This window comes from Erpetoichthys calabaricus, chromosome 10, assembly GCF_900747795.2.
Source record: "Erpetoichthys calabaricus chromosome 10, fErpCal1.3, whole genome shotgun sequence".
In the NCBI taxonomy this organism is placed as follows: Eukaryota; Metazoa; Chordata; class Cladistia; order Polypteriformes; family Polypteridae; genus Erpetoichthys; species Erpetoichthys calabaricus.
In genome coordinates, this window is record NC_041403.2 from 75,190,771 (window position 1) to 75,216,950 (window position 26,180).

The 26,180-nt window shown below is 39.0% G+C and overlaps 1 protein-coding gene across 6 annotated transcripts in view; it reads right to left on the reverse strand.

The window, feature by feature from the left end:
- evi5a (ecotropic viral integration site 5a) overlaps positions 1-26,180 on the reverse strand; it is a 251,136-nt gene that overhangs the window by 175,369 nt on the left and 49,587 nt on the right. For 5 of the 6 annotated variants that reach the window (XM_051932791.1, XM_051932794.1, XM_051932792.1 and 2 more), the window contains exon 2: positions 18,994-19,226. In XM_051932791.1, the coding sequence (XP_051788751.1) occupies positions 18,994-19,145 (152 nt within the window). In that variant the 5' untranslated portion in view covers positions 19,146-19,226. Of the gene's footprint in view, positions 1-10,722; positions 10,840-18,993; positions 19,227-26,180 lie in introns of those variants that run through there. The other variant, XM_051932793.1, reaches the window with a different exon arrangement.

The following is a 26,180-nucleotide window of genomic DNA, read 5'->3' on the forward strand; positions in this document are numbered from 1 at the left end:
AAAATCCTCTAAAGCTGTTTTTCACAGCAACATCATTAGCTGGTTAAAAAAACTAATGTATTATTTAATAAGCAAGTTAAATTGATTTAATTTTCAAATATGTCAAACTCTTGGTGCTTTAACTGCTCAAAGCTTACCCGTCCTTTTTTTTACATCTGACCAAACTTTAAGGCTTCCTGTGTGAAATTAGTCTGGTCAGTTTTACATTAATCCATTATTTCAGAACTCTTGTAAAACAGCCTTCATTGTGCCGTTTTAAGAATACCTTGTGTGAGCAGATTTTGTTATTGCTTAGCCTCTGTACAAATCTAGAATTAGATAATTAACTGGAGTGATGTTACTTGTAACCAATTAACTAAATGAAACTTCTGGTTTTACTACATTCTAGGGGTTTTACTCATGAAAATTACTTTGCCTTCAAAAAACAAACAGATGACACATATTTAGTACATGCATTTTCGTATTCAGCAAATAAGTATGGTATTCTGGCATCTCAGCGATGACGCATTTCTGTTAGTATAGTACATATTATATTAATAGGGAGATGTGATTTGTGCTTCAAAATATTCAAACTCTAAATTAAGTTTATCTTGTCACTACCAAACTACCTGGTGTTACCTGGGATTAAACAAATAATGAAAAAAAATGACTTGAAAATTCAATATGGCTAAACACAATCCACAATGAGATAAAAAAGACACTTTTAGACAAAGCTGTAATCCCCTAAGACAATGAAATTGTCATGATGGAGCCTCTGTTAGACTGTGCCTTTGCCTTGACCCGTTCATTGCAGTTGTGGGATATTTTTGTGTTTTTTTGTTTATTTTGTGACACTAGTCATACGTGGTTTTCCAGCCGTGTTAGTGTACGATTGCATTTCATTGATCAACATTAGATCAGCAATGGGAAATGTTTCTCAGCATTACAACTATATCTTTTTACCTCTCCCGTTTGTGAATGCTGTGTTGTTCAGAGGCTTTTCCCCGCTGTTGGTTAACAGCACCTGTGTCAACCTGCAGGCCCATCAGAGGAAGCGGGGAAAAGGGGCAGGTGTGCATGTGAGGTTTCGGTGTCTATGGCATTGTGTTTCTGGTGTGGATCTACAATCTTTGTCTGAGGGTTACTGAGACCTGTTCTACTTGGATTACCAGACATGTTGCGCCCTGCCCCCAATCCGAGATGCCGAGTTCACCAAGGGAGTAATCCTGGAACGATTCCGATTTTACTAATCTGATAGAATTGTGCCGAGGACTGAACTTTCATTAGATTTTGTATCCACCATTATTAAGCTGGATAGAATAATAATGCTGGGTGATTTTAACATCCATGTGGATAATATTTTATGTAATGTGCCTGGCGAATTTGTGTGTATCACCGACACAGACTTTCAATTTTGTACAACATGTTGTTGACCCTACCCATAGTGGGGGGCACACATATTGGATTTGTTTTTTTCATATGGAGTTACTCTGAATGACGTTACTATTTGTGATGTAACCTTTAGTGATCATGTTTTGCTTGAGTTGTTCTCAAATTTAGAGTTGTCACCTTGTGTTAACTCTAGACATACTCATTTCATTAATGAGTCCGTGATTAATCAGTTTGTTGATTTGTTTGTGGCATCTGATGCCAGTAGTAATGTTGATAATGTTGAGTTAGCAGTTCAATGTTTTAATGACCATTTCACTAATACTTTGAATAAGATTGCTCCTTTTAAAATCAGGCAGTGTTCTGTTACCCATTCAGTTCCTTGGATGAATGGCTCCATTCGTAATCTTGGGCGTTCTTGTCAAAAAATGGAGCGCCCATGGAAGTCTACTAATCTAGAAATTCAGGATTTATTTACTACTTTTAATTCTTTGGTTAGGAATGCTAGAACAGCTTATTTTTCTAATCATATTCGGACTCAAGCGTAATCCCAAAGTGCTATTTGATACTATTCACAATATTATTTCTCCAACTCAATCTATAACTCAGATTTTTTCTGATAGTGACTAATAATTTTCTTAATTTTTTTATTAGCAAAGTTTTTGTTGTTTGGGCTAATATTGTTCCACTTGTTTTACCTAGTGATCTCATTCACTCATGTTCGGAGTCTTTTGTGTTCTCAGAAGTTTCACTTTCTGACTTGCTCAGAAAGATGAAACCATCATGTCCTTCTGACCTGTTGCCAACATCATTAATAATAATAAAATAATAATAATACATTTTATTTATATAGTGCCTTTCCCATGCTCAAGGCACTTACAGACTATAACAAGAATGGCAGGGTATACAGTATATAGCATTGTACAAACCAGATAAAGAAAGAAGATTAAGACAGTGAATTCAGAGAAAAAAAAAAAAAGGCCTAACAGACAACATAATTGATCGTCTAGCACACACACATACAGGTTACATGAACATCTTGACAGAGAGGTACACTGAGAGAAGGGTAATAAAGTCACGTAGAGCTAAAAGCCTTCCTGAACAGATGAGTTTTGAGTTGTTTTTTAAAAGAATTCATGGAGTCAGTTGATCTAATTAATTTCGGTACGTCATTCCAGAGTCTGGGTGCTATACAGCTGAAAGCCCCGTCACCCACGGAGTGTAGATTAGTGTGGGGCACAACAAGATTGCCAGAATCGGAGGACCTTAGTGGGCGGGTAGGCACATAGTGATGGAGAAGGTCACTGATGTAGTTTAGCGCGAGGTTATTTAGGCTTTGTAGGTTATTAATAGAATTTTATATTCGATTCTGTAAGACACAGGAAGCCAGTGAAGACGGAGCAGGATGGGTATGATGTGCTCGCTGCTGCTGGTTTGAGTAAGGACTCTTGCAGCCGAGTTTTGAATAAGCTGGAGCGGAGATATAAGATTAGAAGGGGCACCTGCCAGTAGGGAATTACAATAATCGATGTGGGATGCGATAAAAGCATGGACAAGTTTCTCAGCATTAGAAAAGGAGAGGAAGGAGCGAACACGGAATATGTTACGGAGGTGAAAGTAAGAAAGTTTCTTAATGTGATTTATGTTGGCATAATAAGAAAGGGAGAAATCAAAAATGCCACCAAGATTCTTTATAGTAGAGGCAGGTCTGAGGAGATCACCGTCAAGATGGACTGGGAAGGAGCTCATTTTATTAAGCTGCATTTTAGTCCCAATTTGCAGGAGTTCAGTTTTGTTGCAGTTTAATTTTAAAGAGTTCTGCTCCATCCAGGTTTTAATTTCACTACAACAACAACAACATCATTTATTTATATAGCACATTTTCATACAAAAAGTAGCTCAAAGTGCTTTACATAATGAAGAGAAGAAAAATAAAAGACAAAATAAGAAATTAAAATAAGACAACATTAATTAACATAGAAAGGAGTAAGGTCCGATGGCCAGGGTGGACAGAAAAAACAAAAAAAAACTCCAGAAGGCTGGAGAAAAAAATAAAATCTGTAGGGGTTCCAGGCCACGAGACCGCCCAGTCCCCTTTGGGCATTCTACCTAACATAAATGAAATAGTCCTCTTTGTAGTTCGGGCTTTTCACGAAGTCACTTGATGCTGATGGTCATACAGACTTCTGGCTTTTAATCCATCCATCATTGCTGGAACATCATGGTGCTTTGGGTAGATGGTGGTGGCACACGCCACCACCAACAGGACACCGGAAAAGGAAAAGGAAACTTGCAGGTTGTGAGCTGAGAAAGCTCTGATGAAGTTCCACTTTTAACAGTGAAGTAGAGTTGAGTGTCATCTGCATAAAAATGATAACCCAGTCCATAGCTACGAATAATATGGCCAAGGGGAAGCATATAAATACAGAAAAGCAGAGGACCGAGAACAGAGCCCTGAGGAACTCCTTGTGTGACTAGCACCGAGCTGGATCTGCGGTTGCCAAGACTAACAAATTCTTGCCTATCAGTAAGATAGGACTTGAACCACTGGAGGGCAGTGCCAGAGATACCCAGCATATTCTCCATTCTGGACAGTAGAATGTCATGTCTGACAGTGTCACTTTCTATTATTCTGCCATAATGGGTGTTCTTGGCAGCGGTTAGTGCTTCTCTGTAAGCTCTTTAGTGGTCAGAGAAAGCCTGGATGTGCCAAGTGAGGCCAGACTTACGTGACATTCTCTCAAGGCGTCGGCCAGCTGTCTTCATAGATCGCAATTCTGAATTATACCAAGGAGCTGAACGTTTAAAGGAAACCTCCTTATGTTTTAAAGGAGCTGTTTTATCTAATGCTGAATGAAGGGCTGTGTTATAGAGGTCAACATGACTATCTAGTGTTGACGGAATAGGTGAAGACAGAAAAAGATCAGAAATGGATCCAGAAAGGATAGAGGGACAGATATTTTTAAGGTTTCTGTAAGAAATTTATCGTTTTACAGGTAAGAGGAGGGAAAAGCAGTGAGACAGTGAAAAATACTGCTTTATGGTCAGAGAGTCCCAAATCAGTGCTGTGAAAGTTGGCAACAGATAGTCCAGAAGTACAGATCAGATCCAATATATGACCACCAGAGTGGGTGGGAAAATCAACATGTTGTGTCAAGTCAAAAGAGTCCAGTAAGGATAGGAATTCATTTCTCATTTTAGATGTAATAATGTCAATATGGATGTTGAAATCACCAAGAAGGATAATTCTCTGAGAGTAAGAGCTTAGGTGGGTCAAAAGTTCAATCAGATCGGATAAGAAGGATGCATTGTATTTTGGAGGACGATAAAGAACAATGAGTGAGTCGGGACCTGATTCAGTTATTAGTTTAAGAGCCAGGCACTCAAAAAAGACAATGGACAGTCAACTGGGATTCGTTTGATGTTTAAGTCTGCTCTGACAATTACTGCAAGCCCACCACCTTGCCTTGACCTGCGAGGCTCTGTGTGGAAAGTGAAACCAGTTGGAGTCGCCTCCATGAGAGACGTAAATTCGTTCGGTTTTTGCCAAGTCTCAATTAAACACAGAATATCAAGTTTGGTGTCAGTGATGAGTTCTGACAGCACCAATGCTTTGCCATTAAGAGATCTCGGGTTAAACAGTGCAATATTAGTTAATGAGGCTTCTTTTTGCACAGAGCCATGATCGGAGTTTATTTCCACAAAATGTAAATTTGGCACACTGACACTTCTATCTCCAGGGCCATGAGAAGGACGGCGTATTCCTGAGCAAATGCTGCCGGTGGTCTTTTCATTCGCAGCCCGGCGGTGGCAGCGACCTGACCTGCGATGTACATATTTCGGGCGCTGCAAAATACCGGCGTCTTTTAGGATATTCCAGTCAGACCATTTGCTCTGGACAAACTGTTTAATAAGAAGGAGTTTGTCATGAGAGTATTTTAACATGATAGTGTGTAAAATTAAGATACTTAACTGATAGCAGTGGAGAAGCAGCACAGCGGAACCGGTAGGACAGGCGGGTGTGGTAGCGTAGATGAGCGGCGATAGCAAAGCAGCAGAAAGCAAAGCAGGAGGAGGTAGCAGGATTTGGAGGTTCCAATACACAGCCACAAACAGTAACGCTTGGTAATTTCAGGTGTGATCGCCCCGGAGCCATAAGCCAGGTTAGTATGAACATCAGATCAGTTCCCAGTCGTACAGTACTGTAAGATAAACGGGAGCAGATCAGCATAGCGAATATAATCACGGAGACAGATCATCCCGAGGTCCTAGATCGCCAGGTACAAAGAAATGTTCGTAGGTCTCGTCCCGTGATCCACAGACTCAGCTGTTCCCAGTCAAAATAGAGTCCATAAAATCTGTAAATATTAAGCCAAATCCATGCAATTCCAGTCAGCTGTATCCATGAACTATACGTACGATAAAAGAAATAAAACAAGCGTAAGAAAGTGTAGAATTAAGACAAATTTTACGAAAAGTGTAACCAGGGAGGAGCGGCAGCAATATGCGTGTGCCAGCGTCCCCTCACCTGCTAATTCTGCAATATTTTGTGAAAGTCTGTTTAGCCATTTTAATGTTAAAAACTGAGTTGTATAGGTCTGTGCCTTTTAAATATCATAAATTACTCCTTGAGATCTGGTGGGGTTCCATCGTATTTTAAGCATGCTATAATTCAACCGTTGTTGAAAAAATCTAATTCTTCTCCCGCTACTTTGAGTAATTATAGGCCAATTTTAAAACTGTCTTTTATTGCCAAAGTTTTGGAAAAGGTGGTTGAACAGTAACTCTGTGCCTTCTTAGAGGAGCGGCGGTTCTTTGATTCTTTTCAATCTGGTTTTTGGAGGCAACATTCTACAGAAACAACTCTTAAAAAGTTTTTAGTGATCTTTTAATTGCTGCTGATCTAGGCCAGTGTTTTGTGCTGGTACTGTTAGATCTTGCCGCAGCTTTTGATACAATGGTCCATCGGATTTTAATTAACATATTAGAGCTGTTAGGTGTCTCTGGCTCTGCTTTGGACTGGTTTTCCTCTTATTTGTCGATTAGGAGTTTGTCGGTGCGGCTGGCTTTTCATCTGACTCTGCTCCTTTGACATGTGGAGTGTCACAAGGCTTGGTTCTTGGACCTGTACTTTTCTCCTTATATATACTTTCTTTATCATAGACTCTCAACTTAAGAATATCTCATATCATCTCTATGCAGATGATACAGTACATGATATACATATAACATCCATGTTAATCAAGAAGAAAAGACTGCATGTGCCTGTCGTCTTAAATGAGATTCCTCTTTGACCAGTAGAAAACTAACTGCACGCGGATGACGATACTCCCACCCAAAGCCCAGCACACTCCTACTGCCTGATAGGAAGTATAAGCCCCTCATCAGTGCTGGTTTTTAAGATGGCAACATTTAGCCTATATTTTAAGTTGGACCAATGCCAAGGAACACGCAAAATTTTGTGAAAGTCTGTTTAGCCATTTTTGCATGATTAGCTAACAAACAGTCAGACATCCATCCAATCACCTTACAATTTTATTTATACAGATTAACAAATACAGCAGCTCATTTAATTCCAGGTGCACACAAGACAAGTAGCCACACTTTGAGACTTGACTTAATTTTCACTTGCTGCAGCTGTTACTAGCTCTGCCAGTGTGAAGTTTCCCCACAGTCTTGTATGCCTAATTATGGGAGCATAAGGGAATTGTCCCATGACCCTGAGCTATATACGGCAGTTAGAAAATGAATGGATACTGAGACCGCCATTAGTAGATGTGCTTATAGCAAACAGGGAATGAAAACAAAGATTCCATTAATTTATGGGGACTATGTAGAGCATAGTATTAAAAAGAGACTAATCTTGCCATCATTTCACCAAATTTGTGACACTACAAGTTAAATAATTAAACTTGTATCTAGTCAGTTACATCACTATGCTATCAAAGCATACATGAATCTATTTCTGTACTCCATTATAAGATAGAAATGGCAATAAAGAAAACATGCTGAAATGTGAATGTGTTTTTTTTAAATAATGAGTACAATTCCCTCAATCCGGTTCAGGTCAGATTGGGGAGCATACATTGGTAGAGTGCATTGCCACACCCACCACATGACGAAACAGCTGTGGATCCTGGTTGGAAACCCCCCAGGAAGACACACGGTCCAGTCCCACCCTACAGAAACGTCCATCTGTCTGCCACAAGCAGGTGTTATTGTGGTTGTCCCCTTGGTCTGGTCCAGCCACTCGGGTCTTCAACAATGAGAATCCTGCAAGCCGGATGACCTTCAGGAAATCGCGCCACATGGCCATAGTGCGGTAACTGACGCTCCCTCACAATGCAGATAATGTGTCACATTTGGGACTCCATGAGCAACCAGCAGTATGCAAGGATTTTCCCGAAGTCCAGTCCAGATCTTCCTCCTATTGCAGAGATATTGGGAGCACCACACACCACTTTCCAGCAACCTCATGACTCGCCATGCTCTCTCAATCTGTCTACTGACTTCATAGAAGAGTCACCAGAGACATGAATGTCAATGCCAAGGTAAGTAAACCTCTCAACGAGGTTGACATTTCTCTGCAGACAGACACACTTCTGCTGGCTGTGTCCACAAGGTCATTAAAGGCCTGGAATCTGTTTTTTACCCAGGATGCTCGCAAGCCCAGGCACTCTGACTCCTCGTTCAGTCTCTATCAGAGCTTCCATTGACTCCACGAAGATCACGGCATCGTCAACATCGGTGAAGCTTTCTTCAACAGATGTCCCACAGCCGCTAGACCCCACAACCCTGCCCAACACCAATCCATTCAAGCATTGAACAGAGTAGGAGCAAGAACACACCCCTGACAAACCACAGAATCAACTGGGGAAAAAACAGAGGTTTGAACAGAGGCCAGATTCAGATGTGCGTAATGCTTTGATTCCTCTGTAAGCAGGATGTGGGTCACTAGACAAAAGATGGTGTGTCACTTTCTCACAGAGTCTTCCTTATCTGCCCTCAGAGCCATCCTTCTCAGTTCCTGGTACAGACTGGAGTTGCCATCAAGATGTGTGCTCCAACTCCTCTCAATGATATCCAGGGTGCCTTGCGAGACAAAACACCGGCAACATCAGCTCAACCCTCAGCAACCTTCAGGGTCTTGTCACGGAAGGTCTTTCACATCACATTAGGATTAGCAGTAATAACCCAATTCTGCAAGTTCCGCACACAATCTTGAGTGCAAACTCATAAGACACCCTGATCTTGGAGTATGGCCAGGTGCAGCTTCATTCTCCTAGTAGGCGGTAGCCTATTGGACCAAAGCGGGATCTTCAAAGTAGCAACAATAAGTCTGTGGTGAGAATTCACAAACTGGGTACTTCTGTAGGAGCCTCCAACAAATGGCCACGAGGATGTGATCAGTCTCTTTCACAACACCACCAGTACTGAAGTACCATGAACCAGGATCGTGCAGCCACTTTAACCATAGTCGCCAGACCCATTGAGACCAACACAATCCTCATAACTGTCTCTATCAGTGTCAGTGGTCGCAATGAAGTCATCCACGACCTGAGGAGTGTCACCTTGCAGGCACCCATCAACCACCAAGTGAAGTCGTGAATAAAATGTCTCCCTCACCACAGTCTGAGCACACATTGAGACAAAAGACAAGACACAGAGAGAGTGCCTTAATCTGAGTCTCATAATATGCTCATTGAAAGGAGTTGCATAGGATACCATTGGGAGGAGCCAATCCGCCACAGAAATAGCTACTCCCCAAACAACTAGACCAATAAAAGGTGTACCTACAGAGATATGGCCAGTCCCAGGTCTGCACACCTCAGAGAGTGCCGTCCCTGAAATGCAGAGTTTACGCAGCTCCTCAGACAGCAGAGAAAGATGATCATCATGTCGAAGAAACAAAACATTCCACGCACCTACCCAGACGGGCCTCCTCAAATTGGGACTCGAGTGTTGCCGTACCCCCAGAGGCCTGACCCCATTGGCTCTCAAACGGTTTCGACTCTTACAAGGATGAGGCTCCCAAGGGCTTTCCCTCATCCCTTTCATAATGTGAGCAGCAGCAGAGTTACCCCGTGGAGAGCAGAAAGGAGTTCTGTCTGCTGTTTCGGGGCTGCATGAAGTTTTTATGGTGACTGAAGTGCCAATCCTCACCAACACCCAAGTGTTCCCTGCAATATGGAGGGCCGCTTGCAGTTTAACATCATAACCTGGATCCCACAATCACACACTTAAAATCCTTCTGCCTCAAACATAAATGAATTTCCAGACTTGCAGTCTTTAACACTGCGTAATCTTCCTCAAAAACATATTAATTGGCTTAGGAAGATGATCTTCATCAAGCACATCTACATGGAGTAACATCAAGTATGTTAAATGAAAGCTAGCATCCTTACTGTAATGTTGTAAACAAAATGTATCTTTAAATAAACAAAAAAAAAAGTTCATATTTGGAATGATGCATAATTATAGTTTGGACAAAGATCAAACATCAAAAATCAGTGGTTGGAGCATAGTTTGTATTTATGTGCCACACAAGGGAAAGGGTGCCATAAAAAAATTAACTACATTTTTAATATACAGAACAGTATTAAATAATTAGATGACTGAAAATGGCTGGTTTTGGTTTTGGAAACTCACATCATAAAACAGACTTATACCTGAGGGTATACAAATCACTTCACCTGAATATAAATTATTGCAAAATATAATCCCAAACTGCAAACCTATATTTACATAAATTAGAATTATTTATTTAAAGCAGTACTACAGACAGTGGTAACATGAAATGGAATAAATTAAAGAACAGAGAATTACCAGCTCTAATAAAAATTTCCAACAAAGGTGCAAAGTCTGTTTACACAGGATCTGTGCAATGTTTGAATAATCTTTGAGCTTTACCAATGAGTTAAAGTACTTATTTTTCTAAAAATAACAAAATGCCATCAGAACAATCTAATTTAGCCTTTAAAAAACAACTTTGTCTGAAAGCAGCATTCCTACTACCACAGTTAAAAATACGATTTTCACAAGTCTTTAAGGATATAAACTGTAAAAAACTATAACAATGATAACCAGCTTTACCAAAGCACCTCTAATAAAATACAAAAAAATGAATATACCATAATGAGACATTATTAAACACACAAATACCAATATTAGCCAAGTATCTAAAATGTATACAGAAAAAAATGTTAACAGTATTATGGCAAATTCTTTAACATCAAATTACATCCTTATTACAAAAAATAACCCACATTTTCTAGTATTTCTACAAACAATTATATATTTATAGGAGACTTTTATTTTTGCTATTTTCAGAAAAGATAATTTTCTTAAACTTACCAAGACATGTTACTTGTTAATCAGTCTTAAACTAAGAGAGGTGCAATGTACACACTGGTGAGTGAAAACTAAAACTTCACTTTAAAACTTCTGTTGCAAGAGTCAGTTGACCCAAAATGACACAGATGAGTCCAATAGGGGTGTAACTATGTGATAATTACTGACTTCAACATATTTTAAAATTACATGAATGAAGAAATATTTTCATTCAATAAAAATAGTATTAACACCACATTTAAAGAAGAGATTTAAAAAAATCATCTTTGTAATAAGAAATCATTTTAATATGCATTGCAGTTACTGAAAGAATTAAAATCAGCAAATAAAATGGACTGATTTATACATACATAAATGCATACATATACATACTCAAACTAGTTGCATTACCTAGCTTCGCCTGGAAAATGCTCCAAGAGAAAGGGCCTTGGTTATAGTGGCATTGGTTAACTGGGCCAGTATTAGTTCACTGGAACTCCTTATACTTGGACAGTTGTTTGTAACATATTCATGATTAAAACATTTGTGCTGTAGACTAATCACTGATTTTCCTACGGACCAACTATCTTTATTGATGGTCAGTGGAAAAACACGTTTTACAGGAAACTACCTTTTTTGAATGAAAAACGGTAATTGGTTGGTATAATGGGAACCTTGGGTATAAATAAAATTTCACATTTAAACACAACTTGTGCCAACTATGATGAATATAGGCGGCACGGTGGCACTGTGGTAGCGCTGCTGCCTCGCAGTAAGGAGACCTGGGTTCGCTTCCTGGGTCCTCCCTGCGTGGAGTTTGCATGTTCTCCCCGTGTTTTCGTGGGTTTCCTTCCACAGTCCAAAGACATGTAGGCTAGGTGCATTGGCAATCCTAAATTGTCCCTAGTGTGTGCTTGGTGTGTGGGTGTGTGTGTGTGTGCCCTGCGGTGGGCTGGCGCCCTGCCTGGAGTTTGTTCCTGCCTTGCGCAATGTGCTGGCTGGGATTGGCTCCGGCAGACCCCCCCCATGACCCTGTGTTAGGATATAGCAGGTTGGATAATGGATGGAAGGATGTAAAATGGTAACATCAATCAGATCTGAATGTAACATTTGATCTGTAATCTCTTACCATTACAAACATTTGGGGGGGGGGGGTTTAGAAAAAAACATTGTAACACTAAATCGTGGTTTATTTTATAGCTTATTACATACAGCATTGACATTTACAGGCTACACATTTATATGGCACATAGAATAAACTGAACATTTTAAGCACTGTACAGGGATGAAAAGATTATTAAAAATAATAAAAAAAAAAAACTAAATATATGATGAACTATGTACAATGTCCACCCCCTATATGTTCAGCCTGTGGGACCCCCTTACTGAGCTGCGCAACCATTTAAACTTACCAAGGCATGTGATTACTGAGCTCACCTGTGCATTCTTTCTTCTTAAAGATATTCCAGACAGAAGATTGAGGTAATCCTATTGTTTTACTGATGTCTTTAATGTTTTTATTCTTGGTTTTCAGCCTCATAATGGCTTTTTCCTCTCATCTCTTGTCCTCGTATTGAAGAATGACAACTACAGACTGAAAACTTAGTCTGTAGGTAGAAGCAAACCTAGGTATCTTGGTGGCATGCAAAAGTTTGGATAACCTTGCTTAAAATGTCGTTACTGTGAATAGTTAAATGAGCAGAAGATGAATTCAATATTTGAAAGGCATAAAGTTAAAGATGACATTTCTTTTCAGCATGTTATGCAAGATTAGTGTACTGTTTTTGTATTGTATAGCTGTACAGTGAAAAAAAGAAAGGAGCACCACTAAAAAGTTCGGGTACCCCAAGATATCTCAACTCTCAGATAACGTTTACCAAAGTCGCAGACCTTAATTAGCTTGTTAGTGCTATGGCTTGTTCACAGTCATCATTTGGAAACCACAGGTACACTGTAATGCAAATTGCAAAGCTGTATAAATTCTCTGACTCCTCCAACCTTGTCCCAACAATCAGCAGCCGCCTAGCACTCTGAAAAATAAAATAATTGATGCTAACAAAGCACGAGAAAGCTAAAAAAAAAAAGATAGCAAAAGTGTTGTCAGGCAGCTGCTTTCCTCATTTCGTAATGTTGTTAAGAAATGGCAGTTAACAGGAATGGTGGAGGTCAAGTTGAGGTCTGGAAGACCAAGAAAACTTTCTGAAAGAATTGCTCATTGGATTATTAGAAAAGTGAGAGTGCTGTTCACTTGGTTGGCTGTTGTGAAGAGGTTTCTCTTCACCATGGAAATGATTCTGTGATCATCCACCACTGTTGTCTTCCGTGGACGTCCAGGTCTTTTTGCGTTGCTGAGTTCACCAGTGCTTGCTTTCTTTCTCAGGATGTACCAAACTGTAGATTTTGCCACTTGTAACACTGAAACAATTTCTCGGATGGGTTTTTTCTGTTTTGTCAGCTTAAGGATGGCTTCTTTCACCTGCATGGAGAGCTCCTTTGACCGCATGTTGTCTGTTCACAGCAAAATCTTCCACATGCAAGCACCACACATCAAATCAACTCCAGGCCTTTTATCTGCTTAATTGATAATGACATAACGACGGACTTGCCCACACCTGCCCATGAAATAGCCTTTGAGTCAATTGTCCAATTACTTTTGAGCCCCTGAAATGAAGAGATTGTGTTCAAAAAATGCTTTAGTTGCCTCACATTTTTATGCAATCGTTTTGTTCACTCCGCTGAATTAAAGCTGAAATTCTGCACTTCAACTGCATCGGAGTTGTTTCATTTAAAATTCATTATGGTAATGTACAGAACCAAAATTAGAAAAAAGATGTCTCTGTCCAAATATTTATGGACCTAACTGTATAAACAAGCCTTATGCATTTTGGGAACAAGTCCTGTGGACTGATAAAGTCAAACAGAACATTTTAGCCACAATGTCCAAAGGTATATTTGAAGGGGGAAAAAAAAAAAAAAAAGTACAGAATTGCAAGAAAAGGACACTTCAACTAGATCTGAGTGCCGCATTTGACACCATTGATCACAATATTCTTAGAAATCGCCTTAGTCAATGGGTAGGCCTCTCTGGCAATGTCTTAAATTGGTTTGAATCCTACCCGGCAGGGAGAAAATTCTTTGTTAGTTGTGGTAATTACAACTCAAAGACACATGATATCCTATATGGTGTTCCACAAGGCTCTATCCTGGGTCCGCTGCTCTTCTCAATCTACATGCTTCCGTTAGGTCAGATTATCTCAGGGCACAACATGAGCTACTACAGCTATGCTGATGACACACAGCTGTATTTATCAATAGCACCTGATGACCCCGATTCTCTCAATTCACTAACACAATGTCTTACTTGTATTTCTGAATGGATGAATAGTAATTTTCTCAAGCTAAATAAAGAGAAAACTGAAATTTTAGTGACTGGCAATAATGGATACAATGAGGTTATCAGAAATAAACTAGATGCATTAGGATTAAAAGTCAAGATGGAGGTAAAAAGCTTAGGGGTAACTGTTGACTGTAATCTAAATTGAAAGATGCTGAGAAATTAGTTCACGCTTTTGTTTTCAGTTGACTAGATTACTGTAACGCACTCCTCTCAGGACTACCCAAAAAAAAGACATAAATCGTTTGCAACTAGTGCAGAATGCAGCTGCTAGAATCCTAACTAGGAAAAGAAAATCCAAGCACATTTCTCCAGTTTTGATGTCACTACACTGGTTACCTGTGTCATTCAGAATTGAATTCTGCTTATGGTTTATAAAGCCTTAAATAATCTCGCTCCATCTTATATATTGGAATATCTGACACCCTATATTCCAAATCGTAACCTTAGATCCTCAAATGAGTGTCTCCTTAGAATTCCAAGAGCAAAACTTAAAAGAAGTGGTAAGGCAGCCTTCTGCTGTTATGCACCTAAAATCTGGAATAGCCTGCCAATACGAATTCGCCAGGCTAATACAGAGGAGCACTTTAAAAAAACTGCTGAAAACACATTATTTTAACATGGCCTTCTCATAATTTCACTTTAATTTAATCCTGATACTCTTTCATTATAATAACTACTCATGGTGGCTCTGAAATCCATACTAATCCCTACTCTCTCTCCTGTTTCTTTTTCCGGTTTCTTTGTGGTGGCGGCCTGCGCCACCACCATCTACTCAAAGCATCATGTTCCAACATTGATGGATTAAAAGCCAGAAGTCTGCATGACCATCATCATCAAGTCCTTCCATGAGAACCCTAAATACAAAGAGGACTGTTTCATTTATGTGAGGTAGAATGCCCAGAGGGGACTGGGTGGTCTCATGGTCTGGAACCCCTGCAGATTATTTTTTTCTCCAGCTGTCTGGAGTTTTTTTTTTTGTTTTTTCTGTCCTCCCTGGCCATCGGACCTTACTCTTATTCTATGTTAATTAATGTTGTCTTATTTTAATTCTTACTTTGTCTTTTATTTTTCTTTTCTTAATTATATAAAGCACTTTGAGCTACATTTTTTTGTATGAAAATGTGCTATATAAATAAATGTTGTTGTATTAAGCAGTGGTGTGGACTGATAATGCTGTGGGCTTGTGTTGCAGCCAGTGGCACATGGAACATGTCATTGGTAGAGGGAAGAATGGAGTCAAATAAATACGGAACATGTCATTGGTAGAGGGAAGAATGGAGTCAAAGACATGCAAAGAAATTTTGGAAGCGAACATCACACCATCTGTAAAAAAGAAGTTGAAGTTAAAAAGTGCTTTGGTCCTACAACAAGATAATGATCCAAAACACATCAAAATCTACAATGATTATCTCAAGAGGTGCAAGCTGACTGCAGTCCCCCAACCTAAACACCTTTGAAAATCTGGGGATAGATCTCAAAAGAACAGCACATGTAAGACAGCCCAAGAATATTGCAGATTTAGAAGCCTTTTGCAAGGATGATGGGGCAAAAATACCCCAAGTAAAAAATAAGACTCTTAGCTGGCTACAATTAAGTAACAAGCCTAAAGGCCATTTAAAATTTTGTTTGGTATTTTGTACCAGTGAAGGATGGAAATAAAAATGTAATCTTGCTTTAAAATATTCAAGAAATATGTCATCTTTAACTTTATGCCTTTTGGTAATCAGTTCATCTTCTGCTCACTTAACTATTCACAGTAACAGGCATTTTAAGGAAGGGTGCCCAAACATTTGTATGCCACTGTACACCTGCACTAAAGAAGCAATGAAACACATCTCAGTGATCACAAACACCTGTGACACCAATTGTCCCAAACACTATGGTGCCCTAAAATGGGGCAACCACGTATAAAAAGTGCTGTCATTTCATTTTAAGTCTGCAATGTGCACTTTAATCCTGTCTGACTTGTATGATTTCTTATTTTAAGCTGTGGAGCAGATTGGTAAATCAAGGAAAATCTGTCTTTGTCCCCTATTATTAAAGGGGTAGGCTTACATATGCATACAAAAAAGACACTACCTTTAATTAAGATGCGAGCACATTACCACATGTTGTTTCCTTCCGTATGTACATTTTGTTTTTAAAAGTATTTGCAAGTAGTAATTGTTAACTCACTACCAGGTGTTATATACTTGTGGTGGGGTTTTGTCCCCTCGAAAATTAGCTGCTATAACTGTAAAATGTCAAGCTGGCCCTGCCAAGAGTGATGGGGTGCTGGAAAAAAAAGTTAATGTGCTCTTGGACAGACAGCAAGTCTGAGTTTCCATGTGAACGCCCAACTAACTAAGAAATACAAATCACACAATTTCAACAAAACAAACTTACTTGATTTGTCCGAGTTATGATGTAATGCTGACATGTCCCCTATGCACAATAAAACATATACTGTAACCTGGTCCGCTTGAAATGTCATTGGAGTACAGTGATACAAATTGAATTATGTTTATTTTGTTCTTGACCAAGTAACAAATCAGCAGTGACCTCAAGTTTCTCCGAACAGTTTGACCAGAAACCAATGTGAATGCACTGAAGTGAGAAGGTGAAACATAACTGGGAGTTTTGAATATTCCAAGATTACACGAACACAAGGCACAAGATGGTCACACAGGATATTTTCAGGAAAATAACTAGCAAATAAGGTCACCAGACAGCACAGCATATTCAGTGCAAAAAACAACATTTTTGATGCTGTTTGCCACTGTACAGCACTTCCATCAATGGCTTGTATAATATAAAACTCTTTTTGTTCTTCATAAGAATACATTACAACTTTTTTCTTTTTATATGGGGCAACAAGCATATAAAAATGATTTCTGCATGGAGTATTACTTCAGAAATTCAGTATTCAAAAGCACATCTTGGCAGCTAAAAGCTGAACAACTTCTTCTGTTTCAATCACAAATTCCATGCTGTTCTATCATCATCTATTTTGCATTGTGTCCTCACAAAAGGCATTTTGGGTCATGTAAGGCTCACCATCACATTCACATTTTGTGACATCTAAATGCTAAGAAAACAATCCTAACAAAAAAAATTCTGTAATTCCTGTGATCAGGAAGTTAGAAAATCAGAAGCTAGCTGTAAATCGCATAACTGGGGTTCATAGAAGTTGTTCAATATAGAGATTGGTGTACATGGACATTTTTAATAGTAGCAGAATCTCAAAAAAAAGTGGAACATACAGTATTCTGGTGAAATATTTGGCATAAGCACTTATGTAACATGGGAAATCGCAAGATGTGGATCAAACAGGCAAGACAATTCTTAATTTCTAAGTGTTTGATGAGCTTTAAACCTTAAATTTCATACACATATTTTATTGAATTTGAAGTAGTACCCTATCGGCTATAATTGCAAGCCACTTTTGGACACAGTTACCGTGTTTCCCCGAAAATAAGACCTACTCTGAAAACAAGCCCTAGCATGATTTTAAGGCTGCTCTGTAATAGAAGTCCTACCCCAAAAGTAAGCCCTAGTCAAGATCAGCTGAGAAGTAAGGCACCTAAGGCCAGGTTTATATTTCACGCAATGCGACCAGTGTGCCCGAAACATCCATTAAATTCCGAGCTCCTTACCACAATATCTTTGGAAAATATTTCATTAATAATTACATCCATCAATTCAGGGATGCACCCATTCCAGCACCATCAGCACAAGACAGAAACAAAATCTCTAGATGGGGCATCAGCTCATCGCAAGGTGAACACAAGCACACACATACACTGGTGTCATTGGAGCTTCACCAAATCTTCAAACCTTCATGTCTTTGGATGGAAAACTGAGCACACTGTGGAAACCCACCAGGAAAACATGCAAACTCCAGGCAGGGATCACAAGGGACGTGACTCCCTGCGAGACAGCAGCGCTACCACTCTGCCACCGTGCCACCCCATATGGGTAACTATTAGTAGTATTCATTATTTAAACAAACTTAACGATTTATCTGTAAAATGTAACATACATATTTTTAATACATTACATCATGAAAGTGATATCAAGTATAAATCTAAGAATTCTAAATGTGCAGAGAGCTGGAATATTATAAATTTAATGGGTTCTGTGTGGCGATGCTGCTTGCCGCTGCTGTCAGGTCAGGAGGCAGCCCCAGAAGCGCGTAGCGATTTAATAACTGCGTCTGTTTTAAGATGACATTTACAACAGTCTACTTTAATAACAAAGTAAACTATGGGATCAAAGAGGACATTGAGTTTAAAGCTGAAATTTACACTGTAATGACAAAATAGGCATTTTCATTATGTCCTTATTTTTTTCTCTGTGGCTCAAATACGCTGCCATACATTCTGATGGTATTGTAAAGGTGCAAGAAGATGGTATGTGAGACTTTTAAAATATTTCGTGTTATTACTTTGCCTGAATATCAAAGCACCACGAATGCATTTGTATGTCGGCATTTTGCTTCACCACATTGAACCATTCATCAAACATCAAAGCACGTACATCGATCCCGGAGGATCCTAAAAGCAGCTGGAGTAGCAAGAAATTCAGGGTTTGAATGCGGAGAGTTATGATGATATTCCAGAATAAGATGACATGACTGTATTTGGATAATTGTATATTGTTGTACATGAATAAATATAAGATATCCCCTGAAAATAAGCACTAGTGCATCTTTTGGAGCAAAAATTAATGTAAGACCCTGTCTTATTTTCGGGGAAACACGGTATTTTTTTGTTTGTATATCTTCACTTAAAATAAGTGTGTGGAAAAAAAATGATGGCACAACACAATGTTACAAAATATAAATTATAAATGCTTCATAAATGCTCATGTTCCTTTAATTACTGCTTTATAGACTATCTGAATTTGCAGTTCCTTACCTGTTCTGTTCTTCCAGCTTTGCAAGCAATTCAATTTCATCTGGACTAAGCTGAGTTGGAGAGGAAGGGGACAATACAGGTGTAGATAGAGTTGTTGAAGATGAAGTAGTGTTTAAGGATGAAGCAGATGGACTTGCCACCTGACTAGCCATTTGACTGACAGTATGCGACACTGTGTTCTTCACCCATGAGAGAGTAGAACTGAACTTACCAGCAACCTTTTCTGTCGCCACCTGTAGAGTGAGAAGATTGAGTAAGTTAGAAAATAAAACCTATGATAAAAAGTCAAAATATATACCATACATCAAAATGCACATATCTGCATTGATCTTGGTAACGGAGAGAGAAGTTTCATCTGTGTAGTAGCAGGTATAAGTTGCTCCAGGTCTATTAAGTACCTTTGGTCTATAGCAAGGCATACTCCTCCTATTCGATACACAACCATTAACATCACTTCAAAAAAACAATTATGTAATTAATAATATACTAGATGACTGACGAAGTCAACAACACAGCTCAGAGTCTTACCCTCAAGTACAAATAAAAAACAACAATCATAGAATCAATAAGAACTCCACTGCTGTTTTATTGCTATCCAACCACATGAAGATTACAAGGTGGATTGTATATAACTAAGATAAACCATATACTAATGCAAACAATACACAAGACAATGATGGAGGAGGTGGTTGACATGTTTTTCTACTCAAGTCTAATCAAACCAATTACTACTACCACTGAATTTTTCATTTAACTTTACTCAAAACATTTACTACCACCACTGGTTAGCACCTGTCTCTACCTTTTCTCACTGTAACAGTGGTTTTGTTCTCTACTTTCCTTTTATACACCATAAATATTTAGCAAGGTTGACACACTGAAAGAATCTCTTTCTAGGTACTTTCTTATGGAGCGGGATAAAAATAAACACATAGAACATGTCAAGATTTTTCCTCATGATTAATATAAAAACACTGGAATAACTGAAACACGGGACTAGAATGGGGAATTACTTTATGTAATTTGGCGCCATCTATGGGAACACAGAAGTAATGAATCTTAATAAATAAACCTACATTACCAAAACTAATGTCACCACAGTGACAGAGATTCAGACAATTAAAAAAAGAAGGGGAATAACCGGAAATGCTGCAAAGAAAGGATTATGTGAAATTTGCAAAGAAGAAACCACCTTCTTAAATCCTATTGCTTTCAGCGCAAGTGTTAAAACACACACACACACACACAAACGCACACACAGCACCCTGACTGGCCAAAGTCAATTTGCATGTATGGTATAAACATTCTAAAGTTAATTATCTCTTCATCCTGTAAAGGAAACTATTACACAACACTTCTGATTCCTCTTCATGTGCTTAAAATCTGAGCTATGCTGCCTTTTCCAACTTGAGTGATAAGTAAGAAAACATTCTGAAAGACGTTATTTTAGGGACAAAAGTGCAGTGATTAGCACCACTGCCTCTAAAAAGTATGTGTTCAAACCTAGACTGTGCACAGGCAGAGTAGGCATATTTTCTCTAAATGTACACTGTTTTTTTCCCTCTTGGTTCTCCCTGTTGTTCCCTACAACAAATGAAAGCATGCATAAATTGGCCCAAAATGAAGAATATGGCTTGACTGAACTCTGTGAAGGACTGACATTAAGGACAGTTATTCATCTCACCCTAATACTTCTTGGAAAAGCTCTGGCTGGATGCGAGTAAGAAAATTTATGGACTGATTTTCAAAAGATGCAAATACTGTACATTACTGACAATACAAAATAAAACTTGTCTTCAATATGTGATACGTTCGTGGTGTTGACAAGCATAGTGAGGTAAGATTGAGGGTTTGTAAAAGTTCATTTCCACGCCATTGGATTTTTTTCTGTGTTTGCAGCAGATTGTTGATGGATGCACACCATAAAAGAAGAAATATTTAGGTCTCGTCCGTTACAGGAGTTGGACGTCTGAAGCGGAGCTCTGTTAGCAGCGGCTTTATTTTCTCACATATTTCTTATTATTTAGAGATATCCTGTATTTACCCGACCCGAGGAGATTCCACTACAGTATATAAACATGAGTAACAAGAGGAGGTCAGGAAGAACCGGAAAAGAAACTTAAAACTACATCAAATTCTAGACAGACATCAAGCCCAAGTGCGAGGTACGGCCTCTCGGAGACTGACCTGGAACTGGCAGATAAATACGCAGACTTCCTAGGACCTCTTCTAGGAGATTCTAAATTGGCCCTAGTGTGTGCTTGGTGTGTGGGTGTGTGTGTGGCAGCCCTGCTCGGGACTGGTTCCTGCCTTGTGCCCTGTGTTGGCTGGGATTGACTCCAGCAGACCCCCGTGACCCTGTGTTCGGATTCAGCGGGTTAAAAAATGGATGGATGGATAATCATACATCCTTTTCTTTACCTGAACGCTTTGAGGAGTTTTATTTAATACGTAATACGCGCTCTGGTTGGGTAGCTTCTCAGCCATCTGCCAATAGCGTCCCTTGTATGAAATCAACTGGGCAAACCAACTGAGAAAGCATGTACCAGAAATTAAAAGACCCATTGTCCGCAGAAATCCGCGAACCAGCAAAAAATCTGCGATATATATTTAAATATGCTTACATATAAAATCCGTGATAGAGTGAAGCCACGAAAGTCGAAGCGCAATATAGCGAGGGATTACTGTACATTACAGATACCACAAATAGATACTTTTAATGCTGAGGAACTGGATAAACCTCTGACCCTATCAGAATTACTAGATGCTATAAAGTCACTTCAAGGTGGGAAATCAGCAGGCCCTGATGGCTACCCTATAGAATTTTATAAGAAACTAGCAAAATACCCGCGCTTCGCAGCGGAGAAGTAGTGTGTTAAAGAGGTTATGTAAACATATATATACAGTAATCCCTCGCTACTTCGCGGTTCACTTTTCGCGGATTCACGACTTCGCGGTTTTTTAAACATAGTACGTGTAGTAGTATTTCCTAGTCTAAGAACAACAAAACAAGTTCGGTGACTAAGTGCGTTGTAACACGGGCTGTGATTGTTACATGGGAGGGAGACGACAAATCACAGCTTCCCGCTTTCTAATCGGGCCTGTGATTGGTGATTTGACTGATGCCTAGATCCCACAGTATCTCTGTGGTGTTATGGGTCCACAGCTCTTCCAGCAAAGGCCGTTTTGTTTTAAATAAATAATCGCCGCGCTCGCGGCTTAGCGAGGGGGCGTGGTAGCTGTAGCGAGCCGCAGGGCAATCTGCAGTGTGGGTGTTTCTCACCTAAGTGCACAGGTGGGAAACTGCCCACATCCATGATTGTTCCTGTGGCCAATGGGCTGCAGCTGCCACGTTCTCCCCGCATATATAGAGAAGCGCGAGCCGGTTAAGGGGAGAGGAGAAGTAAAAGAGGAAAAGGAAAGATGAAACATGAAACGGAGGAGGCAGGAAGCAGTGGAGAGAGAGAGAGAGAGAGAGAGAGAGAGAGAGAGAGTCGGTGCGAGCGAGCGAGCGAGTGCAGGCTCGTGTGCAGCTGTACAGGTAGCTTGGGTGTATGGCCAACACCCGAGGAGTAGCAGCAGCGGTCGCTCTCGCAGAATATTCTGAAGGGAAAGAGTGACCGGAAGGTGGATGACCGGTGAGGCGACCCAAACAGCTGTAGCAGGACAGTGTAGAAAAGGTCAGCTGCATTAAGAGCGTCTCGCCTGTTGCAGAGCCCGCATGGGAGAAGCAGGTCAGACGCTGATGCTGTTTTTAAAGACTGCTTTCTGTTGACGTTTTAACCTCGTGTTAAAGGATTGTTATTCTTGTGTATTTTAAACCTCCACTTCACAACTGTTTTAAGGATTATTTATTTAAAGATTTATTGAATGCTCTACTGCACTTTGGACAACTGTTTTGATTCTTTTAATAAAAGCGGTTTACTTTACACTGTGCCATGTGTGAAAAAGAAGCAGCGGCAGCAACTGCCAATCACAATGTTTTTACTGCGCAGCATATTCATCACCATTTTCACGTCATACTGTATATAGCTACGTTTACTTCACTATACAGTAAGTGTAAACTTATCTACCAATTTCATATTGCTTAGCAGTTGTCCCTGTTATTAACAGAGTAAAGGGTGGGTTGTAAACAATACAGGGAGGGTTTAAAAACGTCCAAATACACGTTCAATAATTAAATAAATATGATGTCCCTACTTCGCGGAAATTCAGTTATCGCGGTCGGCCTTGGAACCTATCTCCCGCGATAAGTGAGGGATTACTGTACATACATACATACATACATATACACACATATACATATTCATACATATACGGTGTGGTGGCTCTGAGGCTAAGGATCTGCGCTGGTATCCCGAAGGTTGCCGGTTCGAATCCCCATCACTGCCAAAAGAGATCCTGCTCTGCTGGGCCCTTGAGCAAGGCCCTTAACCTGTAATTGCTCCAGGGGGCGCTGTACAATGGCTGACCCTGCGCTCTGACCCCAAGGGGTATGCGAAAACTACCAAATTCCTAATACAAGAAATTGTATAAGGCGAAATGAAGAACAAACAAAAAAAAAATACATATATATATATATATATATATATATATATACATATATATACACACATATATATATATATACACATATATATATATATATATATATATATACATATATACATATACATATACACATATACATATATACATATACATATATACATATACATATATTTATATACATATACATATACATATATTTATATACATATACATATACATATATTTATATACATATACATATACATATATTTATATACATATACATATACATATATTTATATACATATACATATACATATATATACATATATATATATATACATATATATATATATATATATATACACATACACACACATATATACACATATATATATACTAGCAAAATACCCGCGCTTCGCAGCGGAGAAGTAGTGTGTTAAAGAGGTTATGAAAAAAAAAGGAAACATTTTAAAAATAACGTAACATGATTGTCAATGTAATTGTGTTGTCATTGTTATAACTGTTGCTGTCTTTTATATATATTATATATATATATATATATATATATATATATATATATATATATATATATATATATATATAATATACACACACACATAAACATTTATATACATATACATACATATCTACATATACACTTGAAATGTGGTACACATATAGTACGTCACGTCTACTATCCGCTTTATGGGTGATGATTGTTTTACTCTTTTTATCTTTATTTTATTTTATTGTAGAATCAACTCCTATCTGCGCACAGCAGGGCAGCCGTGGGCGGATGCGTATGGTGTATTCACTCCATGTTATCGTGCATTGCGCTGTCAGTGGTATTTTGATAAAAGAATTTGAACAACATATAAGAAGCGTATAAATTATTAAACAGTAAAACATTAACATTTAAGAAGTAAAGTTACATTAAGTACTACTGCAGTGCCTTCGGGTATACCTCATTTTTTGTTTGCCCATTACATGCTTAAATGTATACATTTTTTGGTGCACCTACCCGAGAACACGCGACATATAACCGAGCGTGGGAGAAGCATGGATTTTAAACACGCGTTGAGTTGATCTGCTGGTCTCCCTCGTGGAATAACTAGTAATGTTTGACTAAAATCTACAGCGAGTAAAACGACATCACCTCCTATTTTTTTTTTTACAATCTCTGAGATCTTGCTTTTTTCGGTTCAAGGCTTTATAAGCTCTTTTATGTTGTATGGTGTACTTATCCCAAACCATCATCTTTGAATGTTGCAAGACTTTCGCCTTGTATGTAGATCGGGGTAATTACATTAATTGCATTCCTAGTCTGAATCACAATGTGATTGTATGGGTGGTTACCTGGCACTGTAGGGTTGCCACCCGTCCTTTAAAATACGGAATCGTGCCGCGTTTGAGAATGAAATTGCGCGTCCCGTTTTGAATCAATACTGGACGGGATTTATCCCGTATTTTTTTTATCATTTTTTTTTTAAAGCAGCGTCTCATGCAAATCATCCCACACGCATTTTATGAAGATGCCTCCTTTCCTACTTTTGATTGGGTAATACTTGATGTCATTGTTAGTTTGATTGGTGTTTTTAACTGTCCAGTGAGGAGGGCGTGTCTTTTAAGTACAGTCTGCAAAGTGTTGGCACTGAGATGTGGCGTCAGCGCCATAGTTGAAGCCCCTAACGTTGCGGTCAGCAAGTCGGCTAACATCCGCCATGTGCCGTCTTTCAGTTGCGAGAAGCAGATCATAGAATGGTTGAAACTGTTGCCCCTAACGTTGCGCCACGGCGTGTGGTTCGTTTATACCTCGTGTGTTCTCATTAAACTTTTATCTCGCGAATATGTTATTGCAATCCGCAGCGGGAGCGTTTCTATAAACTTAATTTAAACTTACGTTTTACACCGTGCTTTCTTTCCCTTATGAACATGCTTGTATGCTTAACTCGCTCCATTCTCAATTGTTTAATTAATTTTTTGCTCTTAGCTGTTCGCGGCTCTTCCTCCATTTCCCCCTACTTCGTTCTTTTATCTCGCGAATATGTTATTGCAATCCTTAACGGGAGCGTTTCAATAAACTGATTGAAAATAGTTTTGCATTTACCTTTTTAGTAAAAGGCGAGCTTTTAAGCCTGAGAAATCACCCCGTAAATGCACACGTTTAATTGCACATGTGACTCGTGCTGTAAATCTCTTCCTTGTTTTTAGTTCACGTGATTACGTAGGAGGCGTGATGACGCGATACGTGACTCCGCCTCCTCCATTACAGTGTATGGACAAAAAATATGTTCCAGTTATGACCATTACGCTTTGAATTTCGAAATGAAACCTGCCTAACTTTTGTAAGTAAGCTGTAAGGAATGAGCCTGCCAAATTTCAGCCTTCCACCTACACGGGAAGTTGGAGAATTAGTGATGAGTGAGTCAGTGAGTCAGTCAGTCAGTCAGTGAGGGCTTTGCCTTTTATTATTATAGATAATATATATATATACACATATATATATTTAGAATATATATATATATATATATATATATATATATATATACCCCTTAAATATATAATATATATATATATGATGACTTGCTGGCTAACCATAAGTGTTACCTGGTAGGTAACCACCCATACAATCAGATTGTGAATCAGACTACGAA